Source organism: Protopterus annectens, chromosome 9.part0 (genome assembly GCF_019279795.1).
Source record: "Protopterus annectens isolate FY-2018-M chromosome 9.part0, PAN1.0, whole genome shotgun sequence".
NCBI lineage: Eukaryota > Metazoa > Chordata > Ceratodontiformes > Protopteridae > Protopterus > Protopterus annectens.
The window spans coordinates 1,913,400,348-1,913,418,952 of record NC_056743.1 but is presented as its reverse complement, the minus strand read 5'-3'; the positions used below and the strand labels follow the sequence as shown (position 1 = coordinate 1,913,418,952).

Here is an 18,605-nt window from a genome sequence, read left to right as displayed (position 1 = left end):
TCCGTGGGTCCAATACTTTGAGTATCTCATGGCATGCCGGACTTCACATGGGTCTCGGTAGGGGCCTGCGACTTGAACGTAGCGGGTATCAGGGGCTGCAAAAGCACCTCACTGAGTACCGGTGAACAGCTTAGGAGAAGCTCCGTCATTGGTTTTGGACCTCGACTGTCTGTCTCTGTCCTTTTCTTTGCATTTTTTATGTACTCCGGTAGTCGGATTGCTATCTAACGACATTTCTGGGTAGTTAAATCTGTTTCCAAAATACTATGAGGCAAAAGTATACCAATGCTTAATAGTACGTTGGTTAAATCTAGCACAAAACCGACAGCCAAGCCCATTGTGATCAGGGCCTAGGCAAGGAATACAGTATAAATGGAAATTATTATGAGGTATTTGCTTTCCACAAGTAAAACAATTATTTACTTTTTCTGACATCGGTATGGAGCAAGAAAAAAAGTTTCCCCAACAGGGTATTTAGCTTTAGTGAAGACTTCGGTTCTGAAACTCAAACTCGAATATTTCAGGAGTGGGCCAACCGGCACTTGCAAAATGCTTCTGCTTCGGGCACCGTGAGGCAAGAAAGACTAAAGAAAATGGCATTGGCTGCTTGTTTTATACCCCTGACGTCATGGAAGAGGAGACAGCAACCGACGCAGGACCCAAGACTTTGGAATTCAGGCCGACTGAGGGCAACCTGCCAGCAGATTACCCAAATGTAATGACTGCAACAGTGAAACACGAAGAACATCTAAAATTACCACTGGCTACACGGCTGACACCACAGGTTCACTATTCAGGCTGTGGGCAAGGAAGTTCTAAGGATTTTATGTCTGCTTAGCTCTCATGTGCTTTGGGTTTACTTCAGACATGTGGCACAAAAGGAAGGTGTCCAGCTTTGTTATAGTGGTAGGAAGCATGGCATCTTTGGCAGGATACTTATCTTACATTATTAATACTACAAAGGTGATCACAGAATGACACATTTTCTTTCCACTCATGAGGATCCATAAGGTTTATGCTTAAATCATCTGCCAGAGTATTTTCACATTTCCTTCTACATAATGAGTCTCTACAATTCAAACTTCTTCTAGTGGGAATCCTGTCATACATGAACTAACCCATTAAGCACCATTTCCACTTGAGCTGTTTATTCTCACTACATTTAACATCTCCACTAACATAACCTTTCTCTCTAGTGCACAGTTGCTCACAGCTGAAATTTCTGCATTAGTCAACTTTTCACAATACTGCCACTGTAACTATGATCACACTTACCATCACGTAATAATGTCTGAAGAGCTTCAGTTTAGCCAGGTTCATAGCAGCTGTAAAATAAGGAAAGATGAATGAGAACATTATCTTAAACGGTTTTATCCAATAGAAAGTACAGATGTTAAATGGCTTTAACCAATAGAAAGTAGAGATGTTAAACAGCTTTAACCAATAGAAAGTACAAATGCTCAAATAATCACTGCTGCAACAGCCTAAGCTATATGGGTTTTATTCTGCCAAGGATATAGCAACCAGCCAGCTTCCAAAGTTTCAGGACACCTACCACAGTCCCAAAAAGCTTTCATGCCAAATGACAGAGGGAGGCTGAGGCATGAGATGGCAGACCTAGAAGTAAAAAAAGAAAAAATATATAAATATGTGTGTGCATGTGTGTCATGTCTGCTTGGGATGACATGGTTGACAGACCACGATGCTTTGCCACAGATGTCCTGCACCTGTCACCCTTGGGATTCCGGATACTGGCTAAGGCTCTTGTCTTTTTTAGGCAAGATTTAAATGACAAGTTCACCACCATAACAGGAACAGGCAAGCAAAAATTGAGGGTAATGCTACTCAATGCTAGAAGTCTAAATCTCAAAATGCACTCACTCAAGGCACTCCTTAAAATGGAGAACATCGATATCTGTGCAGTGACTGAGACCTGGTTCAAGGCTCCAGGGAGCACCACTGCACTACCAGGATATAACTCATACGACACTTTTCGGCTGTGTAACCTGGACCAAAACACCAAAGGTGAAGGTGTGCTCATATTCATTAAGGATATCCACACCTCCAGGCTAGTTGCTCAGCATAATGCACCCGAGGTTATCCAAGTGCAACTAACTCTGGGCAAAACTGCAATCCAAATTGTAGCTTGCTACAGATCCCCCATCACGCCCCAGGATTCCCACTCCTCTTTTCTTGATATACTGGAAAATATTAGGGTTCAACCAAACACCCTAATAATAAGCGACTTCAACTACCCCACCATTAACTGGAAAAACTACTCGTGTACCAACTCCTTAGCTCAACGCTTTCTGGAATTCATAAACTCCAATGCCCTGGATCAACTTATCCACACCCCCACCAGGGGCAACAATATCCTAGACCTAGTCATTACTAACATGAGTGACCGGTGTTGCACACCTGAAGTCAACTCCTCGTTGGACCGATCCAACCATAAGCTAATCACCCTTGATATCCACATCCCGCCCCCACCCTCCATTAAGGAAACCATGGTAAAAAAATTCTCCAAAGCCAACTTCAGACAGAAGTGGTGAACTTCATGACACCCATGCAGATGGACAATACGGTTACAACTGCTGAATCCTACACAAATGCACTCCATAAGCACTTACACGAGTGCATGGATCGTGCTTATCCCAAACGGAACCAAGACGCTATCCTCCAAAAAAGGAAGCCAATCTGATGGTCCCCTGCCATACACAAACTGTACAACAGAAGGAAGAAACTGTTGCAAAAGAGAGTAAAATCCCATGAGTGGAGGAGCTCCCTGGTCAGCCTCAGTAAGAAGCTGAGATCCCTTATAAGATCCTCCAAAGCTAGCTACGAAAACAGAATAGTCACTAATTCTAAGGACAACCACAAAGCATTCTATAGCTATGTCAAGAATCTCAATGGCAACACCCAGATCTGCTCTGAGTTATAGCACAATGGCATGAAAATTACAGAACCAACTGATATTGACAACATCCTGGCAGATAGGTTCAGTGCTAACTTTACTCCCCCTCACCCCCTAAAGGGCCCATATCTATACAGAAAGAATGCAGAGTCCCTGTAATCACAACTACGCAGGTAAAAGCTGCACTCTCTAAAGCCAAAAACACAGCATCCCAGGCTGCGTTTTACACGAACATCAGAACGTTCTGGCTCCACACTTAAGCACCATGTTCAATAATAGCCTCCCATCAGGCTTTGTGCCCACTGAATGGCGCAAAGCAATAGTTATCCCACTCCACAAAGGGGGAGCCACCACTGATCCCGGGATCTATCGCCCTATTAGCCTGACAGAGCCTGGTCTGCAAGGCCATGGAACGCATCATCATAGAACTCATAAACAAAGACATTGGTAACCTCCAAATTCTGGATCCCAGCCAATTCGGGTTTGTGAAAGGCAGATCATGCCTCCTTAACCTGATCGACTTCTTTGCGGCAGTCACCAAAGCCGTAGATGAGGGTAAGGTGGTTCACACAGCCTATCTTGACCTCGCCAAGGCTTTCAACACCATCCCCCATTCTGGAATTATAGCTAAACTCACTAAACTAGGTATAAATCCCTACGTCACAAGATGGGTTGACAACTGGCTCACTGACAGAACCCACACTGTAAAAGTTGCAGACTCCAAATCTGACCTCAAACCAGTGACAAGTGGAGTACCACAGGGTTCAGTCCTGAGACCTCTCCTGTTTGGTATTTACTTCTCTGAAGTACAGGCTACCGCATAAGGCCTCTGGCTAAAGAAGTTCGCAGATTACTGCAAACTAGGAGCCATAGTCAAGTCCCAAATGATGTGGACATCCTACAGAAGGGCCTCGCTGAGACAGATGCCTGGTGTCAGAGCCATGGCTTCAAGCTCAATGCCGAACAGTGCAGTGTCATCCCCTTTGGTAAAACCTCATTACCATGAACTACCACATAGGCAGCAAACTGCTTAACACCGAATGTGTGATAAGAGACCTTGGGACCCAGGTGGACAGTAGTCTCTCCTTTGATAGTCACATCGCCACAGTAGTCAGGAAGTCCTTCTACGTGGCACACCTCATCATAAAAGAGTTCTCATCCAGGAAAAAAAAGAGGTCATTGTTCCCCTCTACTGGACGCTCATTAGACCCATTATAGAGTACAATGCCCCTTTTGGAATGTACCTCACAAGACATCTGCAGCAGCTGGAAAGGCCACATAAGTACCTCACAAAGAAGATTACTGGCCTCAAACAAATGCCCTACACTGACCATCTCAAAAAACTCCAGCTTTACTCCGTAGCATATCGCCTAGTCCGAGGTGATCTCTGCCTAACATATAAAGCTATGTCAAACCCAGAGCTGCTGGACATGCTACACCTAAAGAAATCCCAATCCCTCTGAGCTACATGCTCTAGGGACCTAAACCTTGTCACCACAAAGAAGAGGACATGCTGGAGGGATAGATTCCTGTCCCAGAGACCTCCCATACTCTGGAACAGGCTACCCATCTATGTCAAGCAAAGTTCTTCATTAGCACTCTTCAAGAAAAATCTTGATAAGTGGATGGGAAATAGGAAATACACTTTGGGGATCACTTCTGTGTCTCTGCTCGACAGTGGCACAGGGCAATAACTTTCTTAGGTGGCGTAAGCCAGGGAACCTTGTTGGCTAGGCTTACATAGGTGCTTGGGCTGATAGCCTAGTATCTACCTATGAACGTGTGTGTGTGTTTATATATATATATATATATATATATATATATATATATATATATGTATACATATTATTTACACACACACACACACACACACACACACACACACACACACACACACACACACACACACACTGCAGCAGTGATTATTCAAACATTTACTGTTATGGTACACAGCTGTACGAGTTTCGTCATATTGATCCCTACTATAGTAGCCTTAGCTATATGGGTAGATTAACCTAGCTTACTACATTTGGGATATGAAAGGAGAAGAGTCCAAGAGCCCATGGAGAATGGTCCTAGCAACACCTGGTATGGACCTGGAGAAGGAATCAATTTGATCATTTTGTGACATTATGTACAGAGAACCATGTTGTTACAGAATACTTCTAAAATCCATCCTTTCCAAAAAGCTACAGATCAAGGTCCTAGTAGAGAAGTCCTGACTCTGCAGGGAATAGCTTTGTCTACAGATCAAGGTCCTAGTAGCGAGGGCCCTGACTCTGCAAGGAAGGTCCTAGTACAGCGGGCCTTGACTCTGCAGGGAAGGTCCTAGTACAGCAGGCCCTGGCTCTGCAGGGAAGGTCCTAGTACAGCAGGCCCGGACTCTGCAGGGAAGGTCCTAGTACAGCAGGCCCGGACTCTGCAAGGAAGGTCCTAGTAGAGAGGGCCCTGACTCTGCAGGAAAGGTCCTAGTAGAGAGGGCCCTGACTCTGCAGGGAAGGTCCTAGTAGAGAGGGCCCTGACGCTGCAGGGAAGGTCCTAGTAGAGAGGGTCCTGACTCTGCAGGGAAGGTCCTAGTAGAGAGGGCCTGAGTCTGCAGGGAACAGCTTTGTCTATAGATCAAGGTCCTAGTAGAGTGGGCCTGACTCTGCAGGGAACAGCTTTGTCTACAGATCAAGGTCCTAGTAGAGCAGGCCCGACTCTGCAGGGAATAGCTTTGTCTATAGAGCAAGGTCCTAGTAGAGAGTCCCTGACGCTGCAGGCAACAGCTTTGTCTATAGATCAAGGTCCTAGTAGAGCGGGCTTGACTCTGCTGGGAAAAGCTTTGTCTATAGAACAAGGTCCTAGTAGAGAGGACCTGACTCTGCAGGGCACAGCTTTGTCTATAGATCAAGGTCCTAGTAGAGAGGGCCTGACTCTGCAGGGAATACCTTTGTCTATAGATCAAGGTCCTAGTAGAGAGGCCCTGACTCTGCAGGGAATAGCTTTGTCTATAGATCAAGGTCCTAGTAGAGTGGGCCTGACTCTGCAGGGAACAGCTTTGTCTACAGATCAAGGTTCTAGTAGAGTAGGCCTGACTCTGCAGGGGAACAGCTTTGTCTATAGATCAAGGTCCTAGTAGAGCGGGCCTGACTCTGCAGGGGAACAGCTTTGTCTATAGATCAAGGTCCTAGTAGAGAGGGCCCTGACTCTGCAGGGAATAGCTTTGTCTACAGATCAAGGTCCTAGTAGAGAGGCCCTGACTCTGCAGGGAACAGCTTTGTCTACAGATCAAGGTCCTAGTAGAGAGACCAACTCTGCAGGGAACAGCTTTGTCTATAGATCGAGGTCCTAGTAGAGCAGGCTTGACTCTGCTGGGAATAGCTTTGTCTATAGAACAAGGTCCTAGTAGAGAGGGCCCTGACTCTGCAGGGAATAGCTTTGTCTACAGATCACGGTCCTAGTAGAGAGCCCCTGATTCTGCAGGGAACAGCTTTGTCTATAGATCAAGGTCCTAGGAGAGAGGGCCTGACTCTGCAGGGAATACCTTTGTCTATAGATCAAGGTCCTAGTAGAGAGGGCCTGACTCTGCAGGGAATAGCTTTGTCTATAGATCAAGGTCATAGTAGAGAGGGCCTGACTCTGCAGGGAATACCTTTATCTATAGATCAAGGTCCTAGTAGAGAGGCCCCGACTCTGCAGGGAATAGCTTTGTCTATAGATCAAGGTCCTAGTAGAGAGGCCCTGACTCTGCAGGGAATAGCTTTGTCTATAGATCAAGGTCCTAGTAGAGAGGCCCTGACTCTGCAGGGAATAGCTTTGTCTATAGATCAAGGTCCTAGTAGAGTGGGCCTGACTCTGCAGGGAATAGCTTTGTTATGGTGAGTACACCAAAAGGTAATAGCCTTAGACAACCATTTGGAAATAGTCTGCTTTGACAAAGGCTTTCCCTTCTTACCTTCACAAGAAATGAGCAGCTAATCCAAAGATCTGAAAGACTTTGTTCTGTTAACATAGCACCAGAGTTGTAATATGGACATGCAAGGTACGGAGGGTCCTTCCTCCCTCATTTTAGGTTCAAGATAGAAAATGAGAAGATGGATAGTTTGACTTAAAGTGAACTTGGATACCACTTCAGGCATAAACGAAAGATCAACTATCAAAGAAACCTTGCCCTGGTGGAAGTGAGAGAGGACTGGCTTGCCATAAGAGCTTCCATCTCCAATACCCTTCTTGCAGCGGTCAGGGCAATCAGTAAAACTGTCTTCCATGTTAAGAACCTTGTGTCAGCCAGGTTATCTGTTTCAAGTACAGCAAGTGTTCTCTAACACAAAATTAAGATCCCAAGGAGGGTCACTGGTTTTCTTGGAAGCCTCTTATGCAAACCACCTTTCAAAAACATTTTGACATAAGAATACATTAAAAGAGGAGGATCCATAAGCAGACATGCTGAAATGGCTGATAAATTGATAAATGAACCTTGATGAAGCAGTAAGAAAGGCATAGGAAAACAGCACAAACAAATATTCTATAACCAGGAAACAACTAGCCCTGAATGGTTGCTGGTTATGTTGGCCTCAACTAAAAAAGGCAATATATATATATATATATATGACTTTCTAGCAGCAAGCTTTCTTGTCTCCGTTTGTGCCTGCTGCACATCTTCAGTAAGCAGGTGCCTAAAGGGAATTAAGACCCCAACATCCAGGCAGTCAACTGAAGTTCATTGGGTCGAGGTGTATCAAACACCCCCGATATTGTGTATGTAGATCCATTCTGTGACGAAGTGTGTGGTAATTACCCCTGGCCATTTCCAAAAGAAGGGAGAACCACTGTTACACAGACTAGAAGGGAGTCACCACAATGACCTTGGGGGATTTCTGCTGAATCTTCAAAAGTACTATGGCTATCAGTGGAATTGATGGAGAAGCATAAAGGAACATTTCTGTCCAAGGGAAAGAATAGGCAACTATCTTCCAGGCCATCTTGCAGAGAGTCTTGGAGCAGAACCTTGCCAGCTGATTGTTCACCAAGGAGGCAAAAAGGTCTACTTCAGAATTCCCCACAAATGAATTAAATCTTGGAAGACCCCCTGATCTAGCTTCCATTTGTGAGGGTCTGCCCCTGTCCTGGTCAGCTTGTCTGGTGCACAATTTTGCTTTGATGTAAAGTATGATGCCTGTACAGAGAGATTATGCTGTGAAGCTATATCCCAAGCTAACATGCCTAACCTTGTAAAGAGGGAATGACCTGGAGCCCATTGTTTGTTCATGTATCACTTGACTGCAGCATTGTCTGTAACAACTTGATGAGGTCCTGTGGGACCAAAGGTGATTCACAGAATTGCATGCCTTGATCAGGGCAAGCATCTTTTTTATATTTATGTGCTTGCATCTGTGCTTGGTATCTTACAGACCAGACACTTGTCCTCCCCTGAGTCTCCTCTGCAAGCAAAGTCCGAGGTGTTTGTGGTGACTAGCTGCTTGGTAATAGGGAGGGAGAAGTGGAGATCTTGATTTAATTATATTTGCTGTCTTTACCAAGTGACTTCCCTTTTGACAAACCTCAGCATTGGCATTTGAAAAAACAAATGATGTTGGTGTTGGGATCAAGCAGACTTCAGATACCATTGTATCTTTTTCATGTGGAGTCTTGCCAGGAGTATCATGAGAATCAAAGATGCCATGACAACCAAATTCCTGAGGTATTCCATCATAGTGACCCATTTCTGAGTGGAAAACCTTAGAAACAGATCTAGATATAGATCTATTTAGGTCTTTGAAATGAGGTGTTTAGCCGACACCTCAGGAACACAATCCTGTGTGAAGCAGCCAAAACGGACTTTTGAATATTCTCTTGGAATCCCAGATTCTGTAATAGCTGACCCGAGTGAGAGATTCCTGGCACTGGAAATGACTGCAAAGATAAGGATACAGACAAATGAGAATATACTGTAGCATGTAATGAGCTATAACCAGAACTAAAGACTTAGGGAATGCCCTTGGTGTAGCGGATAGTCGAAAGGGTAAGGCAGAGAACTGATAATGTGATCCAAACACACAAAGCCTTAAAAAAATGCCTGAAGTTGTGATGAATAAGGGTGTAGTGATAAGCATCTTCTAATTTTTAATATAGTTTTATCTGGAAACTTAAATGATGAAGAAAGGGTAAAATGGTTTAGGAAAAAAAGAAAGATCCTAAAGAGGTTTCCAAGCATTTTCCTTCTTTGGCACTAAAACATCCTTGAATAAAAACCTTTGCCAACCTGGGAAGGAGGAACTGACTCTATCACTCCGTGAGACAACATGTGCTGAAGGTCAGAGGAAAATAAAAGAGTCTAGTCTGTTAGATGAGGAATTACCCTGCAGTCTGTAACCTTGAACGATTTTCAGAACCCATTTGCTTGAAACTATCTGTTGCCAAATAGAAAGGTGGAGATTCAGACTTTCTGGAAGGGAAAATGGACTACCAGGGTGGGAGGGGGAACAAGGACCCTTAAAATACTCATTCTGACCTGTTGGACTATTCTTGGTTTGAGGGGGTTCCTAAATTCATTTTCAAGCCCCCCCCCCCTCCCCTTACATTTCTTCTTAAATATCTGTTTACCAGCATACTGCTGAGACTATTTTGCTTCTTGGCAAAATTCTACAACCAATTACAGAATCCCCTTACAAAGTTTGGAAAAGGAGGGCTGAAAAAATTAGACATTCTTTGTGTAAGCTTACTCCTCTTGTTACACTTTTTGATAACCTCAGCAGCAAAGGGAAGAAAATCTAAATCTCTATCCAAAGGTGAATTTAAAATTTCATTTCATGTGGGAGGTTTGAGAATACAACCAGGGAAACCTCCTCAAAACAGTAACAGTAAAAGTAACACACACACACACACTCTGTAAACAAGGAGTGCTGACTTGTAAAATGGAAGAAATTAAACCATTTAAAGTGGATTTTTCCTCACAAGAAGAAACTGCAGATAAAACATTCCACATACGTTCACAATTATAATAAACTTTAATATAAGAGCCTAACAGTCCAAAAGTCTGAAAATCAAACTAGCAGAAGCAAATGCTTTTTCCATACTTATCAATAATGTCTACCATCCTTGTCAGAAAGAGTAGGACTGCAATTAACCAAAAGTTAACAGCGGTAGGATTAACAAACTGTAGCTCCAAGGTCGACTTTGGGATGAGTGTACAGATACTTAAAAGACTGAAAAACGTTATACATTCTACATACCTTTTTAAGGGTAAGCAGGCTTACTGTAAAGAAAATTGCAGGCAGTGACATACACATCCTCTAAAGCTGACAGAGCTGGAGGAATGGGTGAAGGTTCTGAAAACACCCTTCTGTAACAGCTCAAAGTATTTTCAGAGGGGCTGAGAATCCTCAGTGTTCTCCCACTATAACATTGGCACATTATTCTGGAAATAATCTTAGAGAAAGAACCCCACAGGAGAAACAGAAATTGAACTCTCCTCTGATGTGAATCAGAAATCTGAGGAGAAAACCCTATCCATACTCCTTCATTTTCCTGCCCAGATTCAGAGTCAGTCCCACTCCCCCACCCCTACCCCCTCTCACTCGCTCTCTCTGTCTCTCTCACTCACCAGAAACCCCCTTATAAGAAGGATCAATACCCTGAATTAAATCCTGGGCCACACCCAGTAAACTGCTCCTGTTTAGAGAAATTTGAAGTAGAGTAGATATACGTTTAGTTTTCTGCTTCTTTTCCTCAGGAAAAATGGGGCTAGCAGTGTTATTAATGGCATCAGCTACCCCAGGGATGGGCACAGCATTCTAACTAAGCAGGGAAGCCTCCCCTTTTCCCTCTGCCAGGACCGACAAGAATGCATCTCCCTTGTGCACTGAGAGGACATTAACAGTTGCAGAGGACTTGGTCAACCCTTAGCCATGGCAATCATGTGTGAAGGATGAGTGGTCTGAGCAACCAGCTATGCCCAAGGCAGTCACCCACCTGTGGCTGATGTAAATTGCTAGCCAGCTGTCATAGAAAATGTAGTTTGCCTAACTTTTTCTTTTTGTGGCAGGAAGAAGGACCAACCATGGAACTGGTAGTTTGTTCCATGGTCAAGACAGAACTGGTGCCTCTTTCCTGGGGAAATCAAGAAGCATACGCCTATAAAATAAAATTTGTATAAGTCCAGTTTTTCCTCACTAAAAACACAGTAAAAACACTAATGCACTTTGGCAGCAACAAAAATTAATATAAACATAATTTCTCCACAGAACAATGGTTTTCAACTACCCTAAACAACTTTTAAAACTGAGAGGAAAAAGGGGAGCTCCCATTTAAAGGTGCTCATGGCACTCCATTAAAATAAAAACTACCAAGTTAAAAAGGGGTGCTCCCATTTAAAAGTGCTCATGGCATTCCGTTAAAATAAAAACTACCAAGTTAAAAAGGGGTGCTCCCGTTTAAAGGTGCTCATGGCACTCCATTAAAATAAAAACTACCAAGTTAAAAAGGGGTGCTCCCATTTAAAAGTGCTCATGGCACTCCGTTAAAATAAAAACTACCAAGTTAAAAAGGGGTGCTCCCGTTTAAAAGTGCTCATGGCACTGCTAAAATAAAAACTACCAAGTTAAAAAGGGGTGCTCCCATTTAAAAGTGCTCATGGCACTCCGTTAAAATAAAAACTACCAAGTTAAAAAGGGGTGCTCCCATTTAAAAGTGCTCATGGCACTCCGTTAAAATAAAAACTACCAAGTTAAAAAGGGGTGCTCCCGTTTAAAGGTGCTCATGGCACTCCATTAAAATAAAAACTACCAAGTTAAAAAGGGGTGCTCCCATTTAAAAGTGCTCATGGCACTCCGTTAAAATAAAAACTAACAAGTTAAAAAGGGGTGCTCCCGTTTAAAAGTGCTCATGGCACTCCGTTAAAATAAAAACTACCAAGTTAAAAAGGGGTGCTCCCATTTAAAAGTGCTGATGGCACTCCGTTAAAATAAAAACTACCAAGTTAAAAAGGGGTGCTCCCATTTAAAAGTGCTCATGGCACTCCGTTAAAATAAAAACTACCAAGTTAAAAAGGGGTGCTCCCATTTAAAAGTGCTCATGGCACTCCGTTAAAATAAAAACTACCAAGTTAAAAAGAGGTGCTCCCATTTAAAAGTGCTCATGGCACTCCGTTAAAATAAAAACTACCAAGTTAAAAAGGGGTGCTCCCATTTAAAAGTGCTCATGGCACTCCGTTAAAATAAAAACTACCAAGTTAAAAAGGGGTGCTCCCATTTAAAAGTGCTCATGGCACTCCGTTAAAATAAAACTACCAAGTTAAAAGGGTGCTCCCATTTAAAAGTGCTCATGGCACTCCGTTAAAATAAAACTACCAAGTTAAAAGGGTGCTCCCATTTAAAAGTGCTCATGGCACTCCGTTAAAATAAAAACTACCATGTTAAAAAGGGTGCTCCCATTTAAAAGTGCTCATGGCACTCCGTTAAAATAAAAACTACCAAGTTAAAAAGGGTGCTCCGTTTAAAGGTGCTCATGGCACTCCATTAAAATAAAACTACCAAGTTAAAAGGGTGCTCCCATTTAAAAGTGCTCATGGCACTCCGTTAAAATAAAACTACCAAGTTAAAAAGGGTGCTCCCGTTTAAAAGTGCTCATGGCACTCCGTTAAAATAAAACTACCAAGTTAAAAGGGTGCTCCCATTTAAAAGTGCTGATGGCACTCTGTTAAAATAAAACTACCAAGTTAAAAGGGTGCTCCCATTTAAAAGTGCTGATGGCACTCCGTTAAAATAAAACTACCAAGTTAAAAGGGTGCTCCCATTTAAAAGTGCTCATGGCACTCCGTTAAAATAAAACTACCAAGTTAAAAAGAGGTGCTCCCATTTAAAAGTGCTCATGGCACTGCTAAAATAAAACTACCAAGTTAAAAAAGGAGCTCCCATTTAAAAGTGCTCATGGCACTCCGTTAAAATAAAACTACCAAGTTAAAAGGGTGCTCCCATTTAAAAGTGCTCATGGCACTCCGTTAAAATAAAACTACCAAGTTAAAAGGGTGCTCCCATTTAAAAGTGCTCATGGCACTCCGTTAAAATAAAAACTACCAAGTTAAAAAGGGGTGCTCCCATTTAAAAGTGCTCATGGCACTCCGTTAAAATAAAAACTACCAAGTTAAAAAGGGGTGCTCCCATTTAAAAGTGCTCATGGTACTCCGTTAAAATAAAAACTACCAAGTTAAAAAGGGGTGCTCCCATTTAAAAGTTCTCATGGCACTCCGTTAAAATAAAAACTACCAAGTTAAAAAGGGGTGCTCCCATTTAAAAGTGCTCATGGCACTCCGTTAAAATAAAAACTACCAAGTTAAAAAGGGGTGCTCCCATTTAAAAGTGCTCATGGCACTCCGTTAAAATAAAAACTACCAACTTAAAACTAGCTTTCCTAAACAGGAAATTACATTACAAAAAGAAGGTATGTACTCACCATGACATTCCATGTGAGTTGTCCATCTCGCCTTCATTCTGTACTGGTGGGTTCGGAACTGATCCTCGGTTCCGACTTGGCCGTTTACAAAATCTTGAGGTCTCCAACTAGCTCATGGCTTGCTCCCTATCCCATAATGCTATAGGGAATTCCCCAGATCTTGTTTGCTGGTATACTAATATGCCCATATAAAAGACTTTTTATTATTTTACAAGCCAAGATGAGGGTCAGAGAATATTAGATGGCAAATAGTAACCTCTTGATCCTCCAGGAGCCAAAGGCTGTGGGCAGGAGGGTGGGATGCAAGAATGAAGGCAAGATGGACAACTCACATGGTACATTATGGTGAGTACGTAACTTCTTTATGTGATGTTGTCCTGTCTCACCTTCATTCTGTACTGGTGGGATAGTGTCCCTTGCACCATCTTTCGCGGGTGGCTCACGGGAGAATATTCTTCAGGACAGTGGACCCAAAAGGGGCCCTGTCCCTGGAGGCAAATCCACTTTGTAATAAGTGATAAAGGTATGAGGCCTTGCCCATGTTGCTGCAGCGCAAATGGTATCAATTGGCAGTTTTGCCCGAAAGGCAGAAGAGATAGAAATAGCCCTGGTAGAATGAGCTCTTACTTTGCCTGGAAGTTGTTTACAGACTGGTAGGTGAATGTAATGCAATCTGACAACCATCTGGATAGAGTGGTTTTAGCTACTGGAGCACCTTTCTTGCAGTCTAAAAAGGATACAAACAGTTGGTCAGTCTTTCTAAAGTCCTTTGTTCTGTGTAAGTCGAAACGTAATTGTGTACATCTATTTGGTGTAACACATTCTGCCTTATTGCCATACTTGGGGAAAAAACTGGTAAGTTTATGGACTGGTTTAAGTTTGATTCTGAGGGCACTTTTAGTAGAAAGGATGGGTTTGTACAAAGTGAGACTCTGTCCTTATGGAATAGTATATAAAGAGGTTTGATGGACAATGCTTGTAGCTCCAAAACTCTCCTGGCTGAAGAGATAGCTACTAAGAAAATCACCTTCCAGGTTAAGAACTTTAGGTCACAGGGTGATGCAGACTCAAAGGGGGAAAGAATTATACGGGATAATATAAAATGTAGGCCCCATGGGGGTACAGGTGGTTTAATGGGCGGTTTTAACAGGCTAGTACCTCTCAAGAAAGCTTTGCAAAGTCTATGGGGAAAAATATTCGGACTTCCTTCTCCAAAATGAAAACTGAGATTGCTGCTAATTGAACTCGAATAGTAGCTGCAGCTGCCCCCTCTTGAAAAAGCTTTGCTAAGAATTCCAGTATGGAGGGTATAGGTGCAGAGAAAGGGTCAATATGATTCTCCAAAACCCAGGAGGAAAATCTTTTCCATTTGCTGAAATATAATTTTGTCGTAGAAGCTTTGTGAGAAGAAATCAGGATATGTTGCACTGAATGTGAAAGGTCAGGTAGCCTGGCTATGTTTGGAATCAGAGCAGCCATGCTGTCAACTTGAGGGTTTGAAGAGATGGATGGAGCATTCCTGACATGTGAGTCAGAAGATCCGGAACTGGGTCCAGAGTCCAGAGCTCCTTCTGAAGGTGAGGCCACAGAAAGGGGAACCAGATGTGACAAGGCCAGTATGGGGTGATGAGTATCAAGGTCATTCCGAATGTGCTGGCTTTCTGAAGAACTTTGGGTGTCAATGACAAAGGAAGAAAGGCACAGATAAGACCTGAGTGATAATCATGTAAAAGTGCATCCCTTGGGGACTCCCCTGGAGGGGGGATAAGGGCTAAGTAGTTGCTGCATTTGGTGTTCATGGACATGGCAAAAAGGTCGCAGCAAGCCTGGCCCCATTTTCGGAAAATAATTTCCGCTGTCTTGTTTCAGGGACCACTCATAAGGCATCAGTATTGTCTTGTTGAATTTGTCTGCTATCACACTGGATTTTACCGGATGTATGTTGCTACCAGAAAACATTGGGAGGAGGATGCCCACTGCCATACTCTCAGGGCCTCTCGACATAGGGGGTAAGATCTGGTTCCTGCTTGTTTGTTTACATACCATACGAGTGACATATTGTCCGTTTGGATCACAATTGTTCCTAGCGGAAGAGAGTCTTAAAATGCCTGCAATGCAAGAAGCACAAGTCTCATCTCTAGGACACTGATGTGCAACTGGGCCTTGTGATCCTGCCAAGTGCCTTGGACTGTCCTTCCCTGATAATGCCCCCCCCCAATCTGGGAAGCATCCGTGGTCACTGTGGGTAGCGGTTGTGGAAGAACAAAGGGTCGACCTAAACTCACTTGATTGGAGTGAGGCCAACAACGAAGATCCTTCTGCAAGATTTTGTGTGACATTGGAAGTTCCTGCATGGGCCACTGAGTTAACAGCAACCACTGTAGAATTCTCATGTGCAGCCGCGCTAACAGAATTACGTTTATCGCTGCTGCCCTGATGCCTAGTACTTTTAAAATTGTCCTTGCCTGAATCTTCTTTTGAAAAGTTCTACAACCTGTCGCCGAAGTGCTTGCACTCTTTCTGGGGGAAGCTTTACCATAATTTTTGTGGTGTCTAAATCTGCATCTATAAAAACTATATGTTGAGATGGCAATAAGGCAGATTTTTCATAGTTTATTGTGATCCTTAAACGAGAATAAAGTCTCAGTGTGGTGTCTCTTGCTTCTGTTAGTAGATACTTGGTGGTGGCGGTTAGGAGACAGTCATCTAGATACGGAAACACTCAGAATCCTAAACGTCTCAGGTGAGCCGTAACTACTGCCATACATTTGCTGAACACTCTGGGGGCTGTAGTGAGACGAAAGGGCAGAACTCGAAACTGGTAGTGACTGGCTCACAGCTGAAAGCGCAGAGGACTCCTGAAAGGCTTGCCCATTTTTATGTGGTAGTACACATCCTGGAAGTCTAGAGAGCACATCCAATTGTCTTTTCCCAGAAAAGGAAGTACTGACTTTGTCTTTGTTACAGATTTGTTCAATCTGCTGAGATCCAGTAAAGGTCTCCAGTCCCGTTTCCTTTGGAACTAAAAAGAACCTTGAGTAAGTCCAGGATCCTATTTAGTCTGCAGGGACCACTTGGAAGCTTCTCTCTTCTATCAACTACTGTATTTCTAGGGTTATATAAACATAAGACACCATCTACTAACACCATTCAGGGGACACTGGATGGTGGAATGTTTTCCATGTGGTCACTGTTCATTCTGTAGGCACATATGCAAAACTAAGGAATTTACTAGTAAAAATATTTCTCTCATGTTTAACATTAATATATTTGCCAACTGCAGTACAGATTGGGTAATTTAGTTATATGTACATGTTCCGCATTTTACGTGGGTCAGACTTCTAGACCTATCAGATTACGTACTTCTGAACATTTTAGTAACATTAGAACTAAATGTTTAATGATAGCTTTGTATAAACATGCTACAAAACATCCAACTGCATAATTTAAATTTGTTGTTATAGACAAAGTTGTTGGCAACAAGAATTTTAAAGCGGGTTGGCACAACATTTTGAATAAAAAAGAAAAATCTTGGATTGTTAGATTGGTGGGGGGGGGGGCCTTTTTCCCCCGGGTTGAATGAACATTTATAATAGCTGTAAACTGATTGGATGGCATGAACCTGCTGATCATTACATTTTATATATATATATATATATATATATATATATATATATATATATATATATATATATATATATGTGTGTGAGTGAAGGAGTATACATTTCAGTGTTATGCATTGAAAAAGGCTTATGGCCGAAACCGGTCTGTGGATATTCTTTTGGGCTTAAAGTCTGCATTTACCTCTCACTTGAGAGCTGGCCTTTTTGGATTTGGCTTTTTAGATGAAGGAAACAAACAAAAAATAACTTTTTTTTGTTACAAACATAAATAATAGCACACCCACAGAGGAAAAAAGCATTCTAACTTAAACAAGTTGTCTCAGGAAAAGTCAAACCTAGTTTAATTAACAGTAAATAACCACCGCACACAAAAAAGATATTTCAAATGGAAAGGTTTAGAAAAGGAAAACCTTATAAGCTAAATATATCAGATGAACTAACAATGTACTATTTACACACCAAACTTAACAGCTCAAGAAACAACGAGCCTAAAAAAGAAGTTACGTACCTACCATAACTTTCCATGTTAGTTGTCTTCATCTCGCCTTCCTTCTTGCTGGTTGGGATCAGAGCCGATCCTCGGCTCCGACTAAGCCATCTTCAATATCTCGAGAGCTGTTTACTGGCTCAAGGCTACCCCTTATCCCATAATGCCTAGCGATAGCTACCCAGATCTCATTTTTGATAGCTAAACCCAGACATAACAACATAACAATTCAGTCAAGAACTAGCTGACTATACCTGCCATATTCTCTTAGATCAAAAAAGGACACAAGAGAACTCAAAGCCAGTGAAACAGAACAAAAAACTCCTCTCGATCCACTAAGACAGGGGGATGGAGGGTGGGACACAAGAAGGTAGGCGAGATGAAGACAACTAACATGGAACGTTATGGTAGGAACATAACTTCTTTATGTTAAGTTGTCCATCTCGCCTTCATTCTTGCTGGTTGGGACAGCGTCTGTAGCACCTAACATCCTGGGTGGCTCAGTGGAACAGACTCTTCAGAACAGTAGAACCAGTCAGCTCTGCTCCTGGAGACCATATCCAACTTGCAAAGAGAAATAAAGGTATGAGGGTTTGCCCACGTGGCAGCTGCACAGATAGAATCCATGGGCAACCTCGACTGGAAGGCTACAGAGGTGGCCAAGGCCCTAGTAGAATGACCTTTCAGTTTGATAGGTAACTCTTTGTTCCTTAACTGATAAATGAAAGTAATAGTGTGTGACAACCACCTGGATAAGGTCACCTTGGAAACTGGGAGACCTTGTTTGCCCAAGGTGTAAGAGAGGAATAGTTGGTCCAATTTCCTTACTTCTTTAAGTTCTGTGCAGGTAAAAACGCAATAGCCTATGAACATCCAATTGGTGTAGTTTGTATTCTGCCTTGTTGGTATGATTAGGGAAAAAAAATAGAAGTTATGTGCTTACCATAACGTTCCATGTGAGTTGTTTATCTCGCATTTATTCTCACTGATGGGTTCGGAGCCGATCCTCGGCTCCGACATGGCCGATAGCAAGCTCAAGGTTTGCCAGTAGCTTGAGACCAAGCCCCTTATCCCACAATGCACTGCTGGAATTACCGCAGATCTTGTTTGCTGCGAATAACAGTATATACATATATATAAAATCCACGAA

General features: G+C 42.7%; 1 protein-coding gene across 1 annotated transcript in view; it reads right to left on the bottom strand.

Moving 5' to 3' along the window:
• Positions 1-18,605, bottom strand: part of GPR108 (G protein-coupled receptor 108) — a 1,998,409-nt gene that overhangs the window by 493,687 nt on the left and 1,486,117 nt on the right. The window contains exon 13 of the mRNA XM_044082382.1: positions 1,276-1,325. Within this exon, the coding sequence (XP_043938317.1) occupies positions 1,276-1,325 (50 nt within the window). The remainder of the gene's footprint in view (positions 1-1,275; positions 1,326-18,605) is intronic.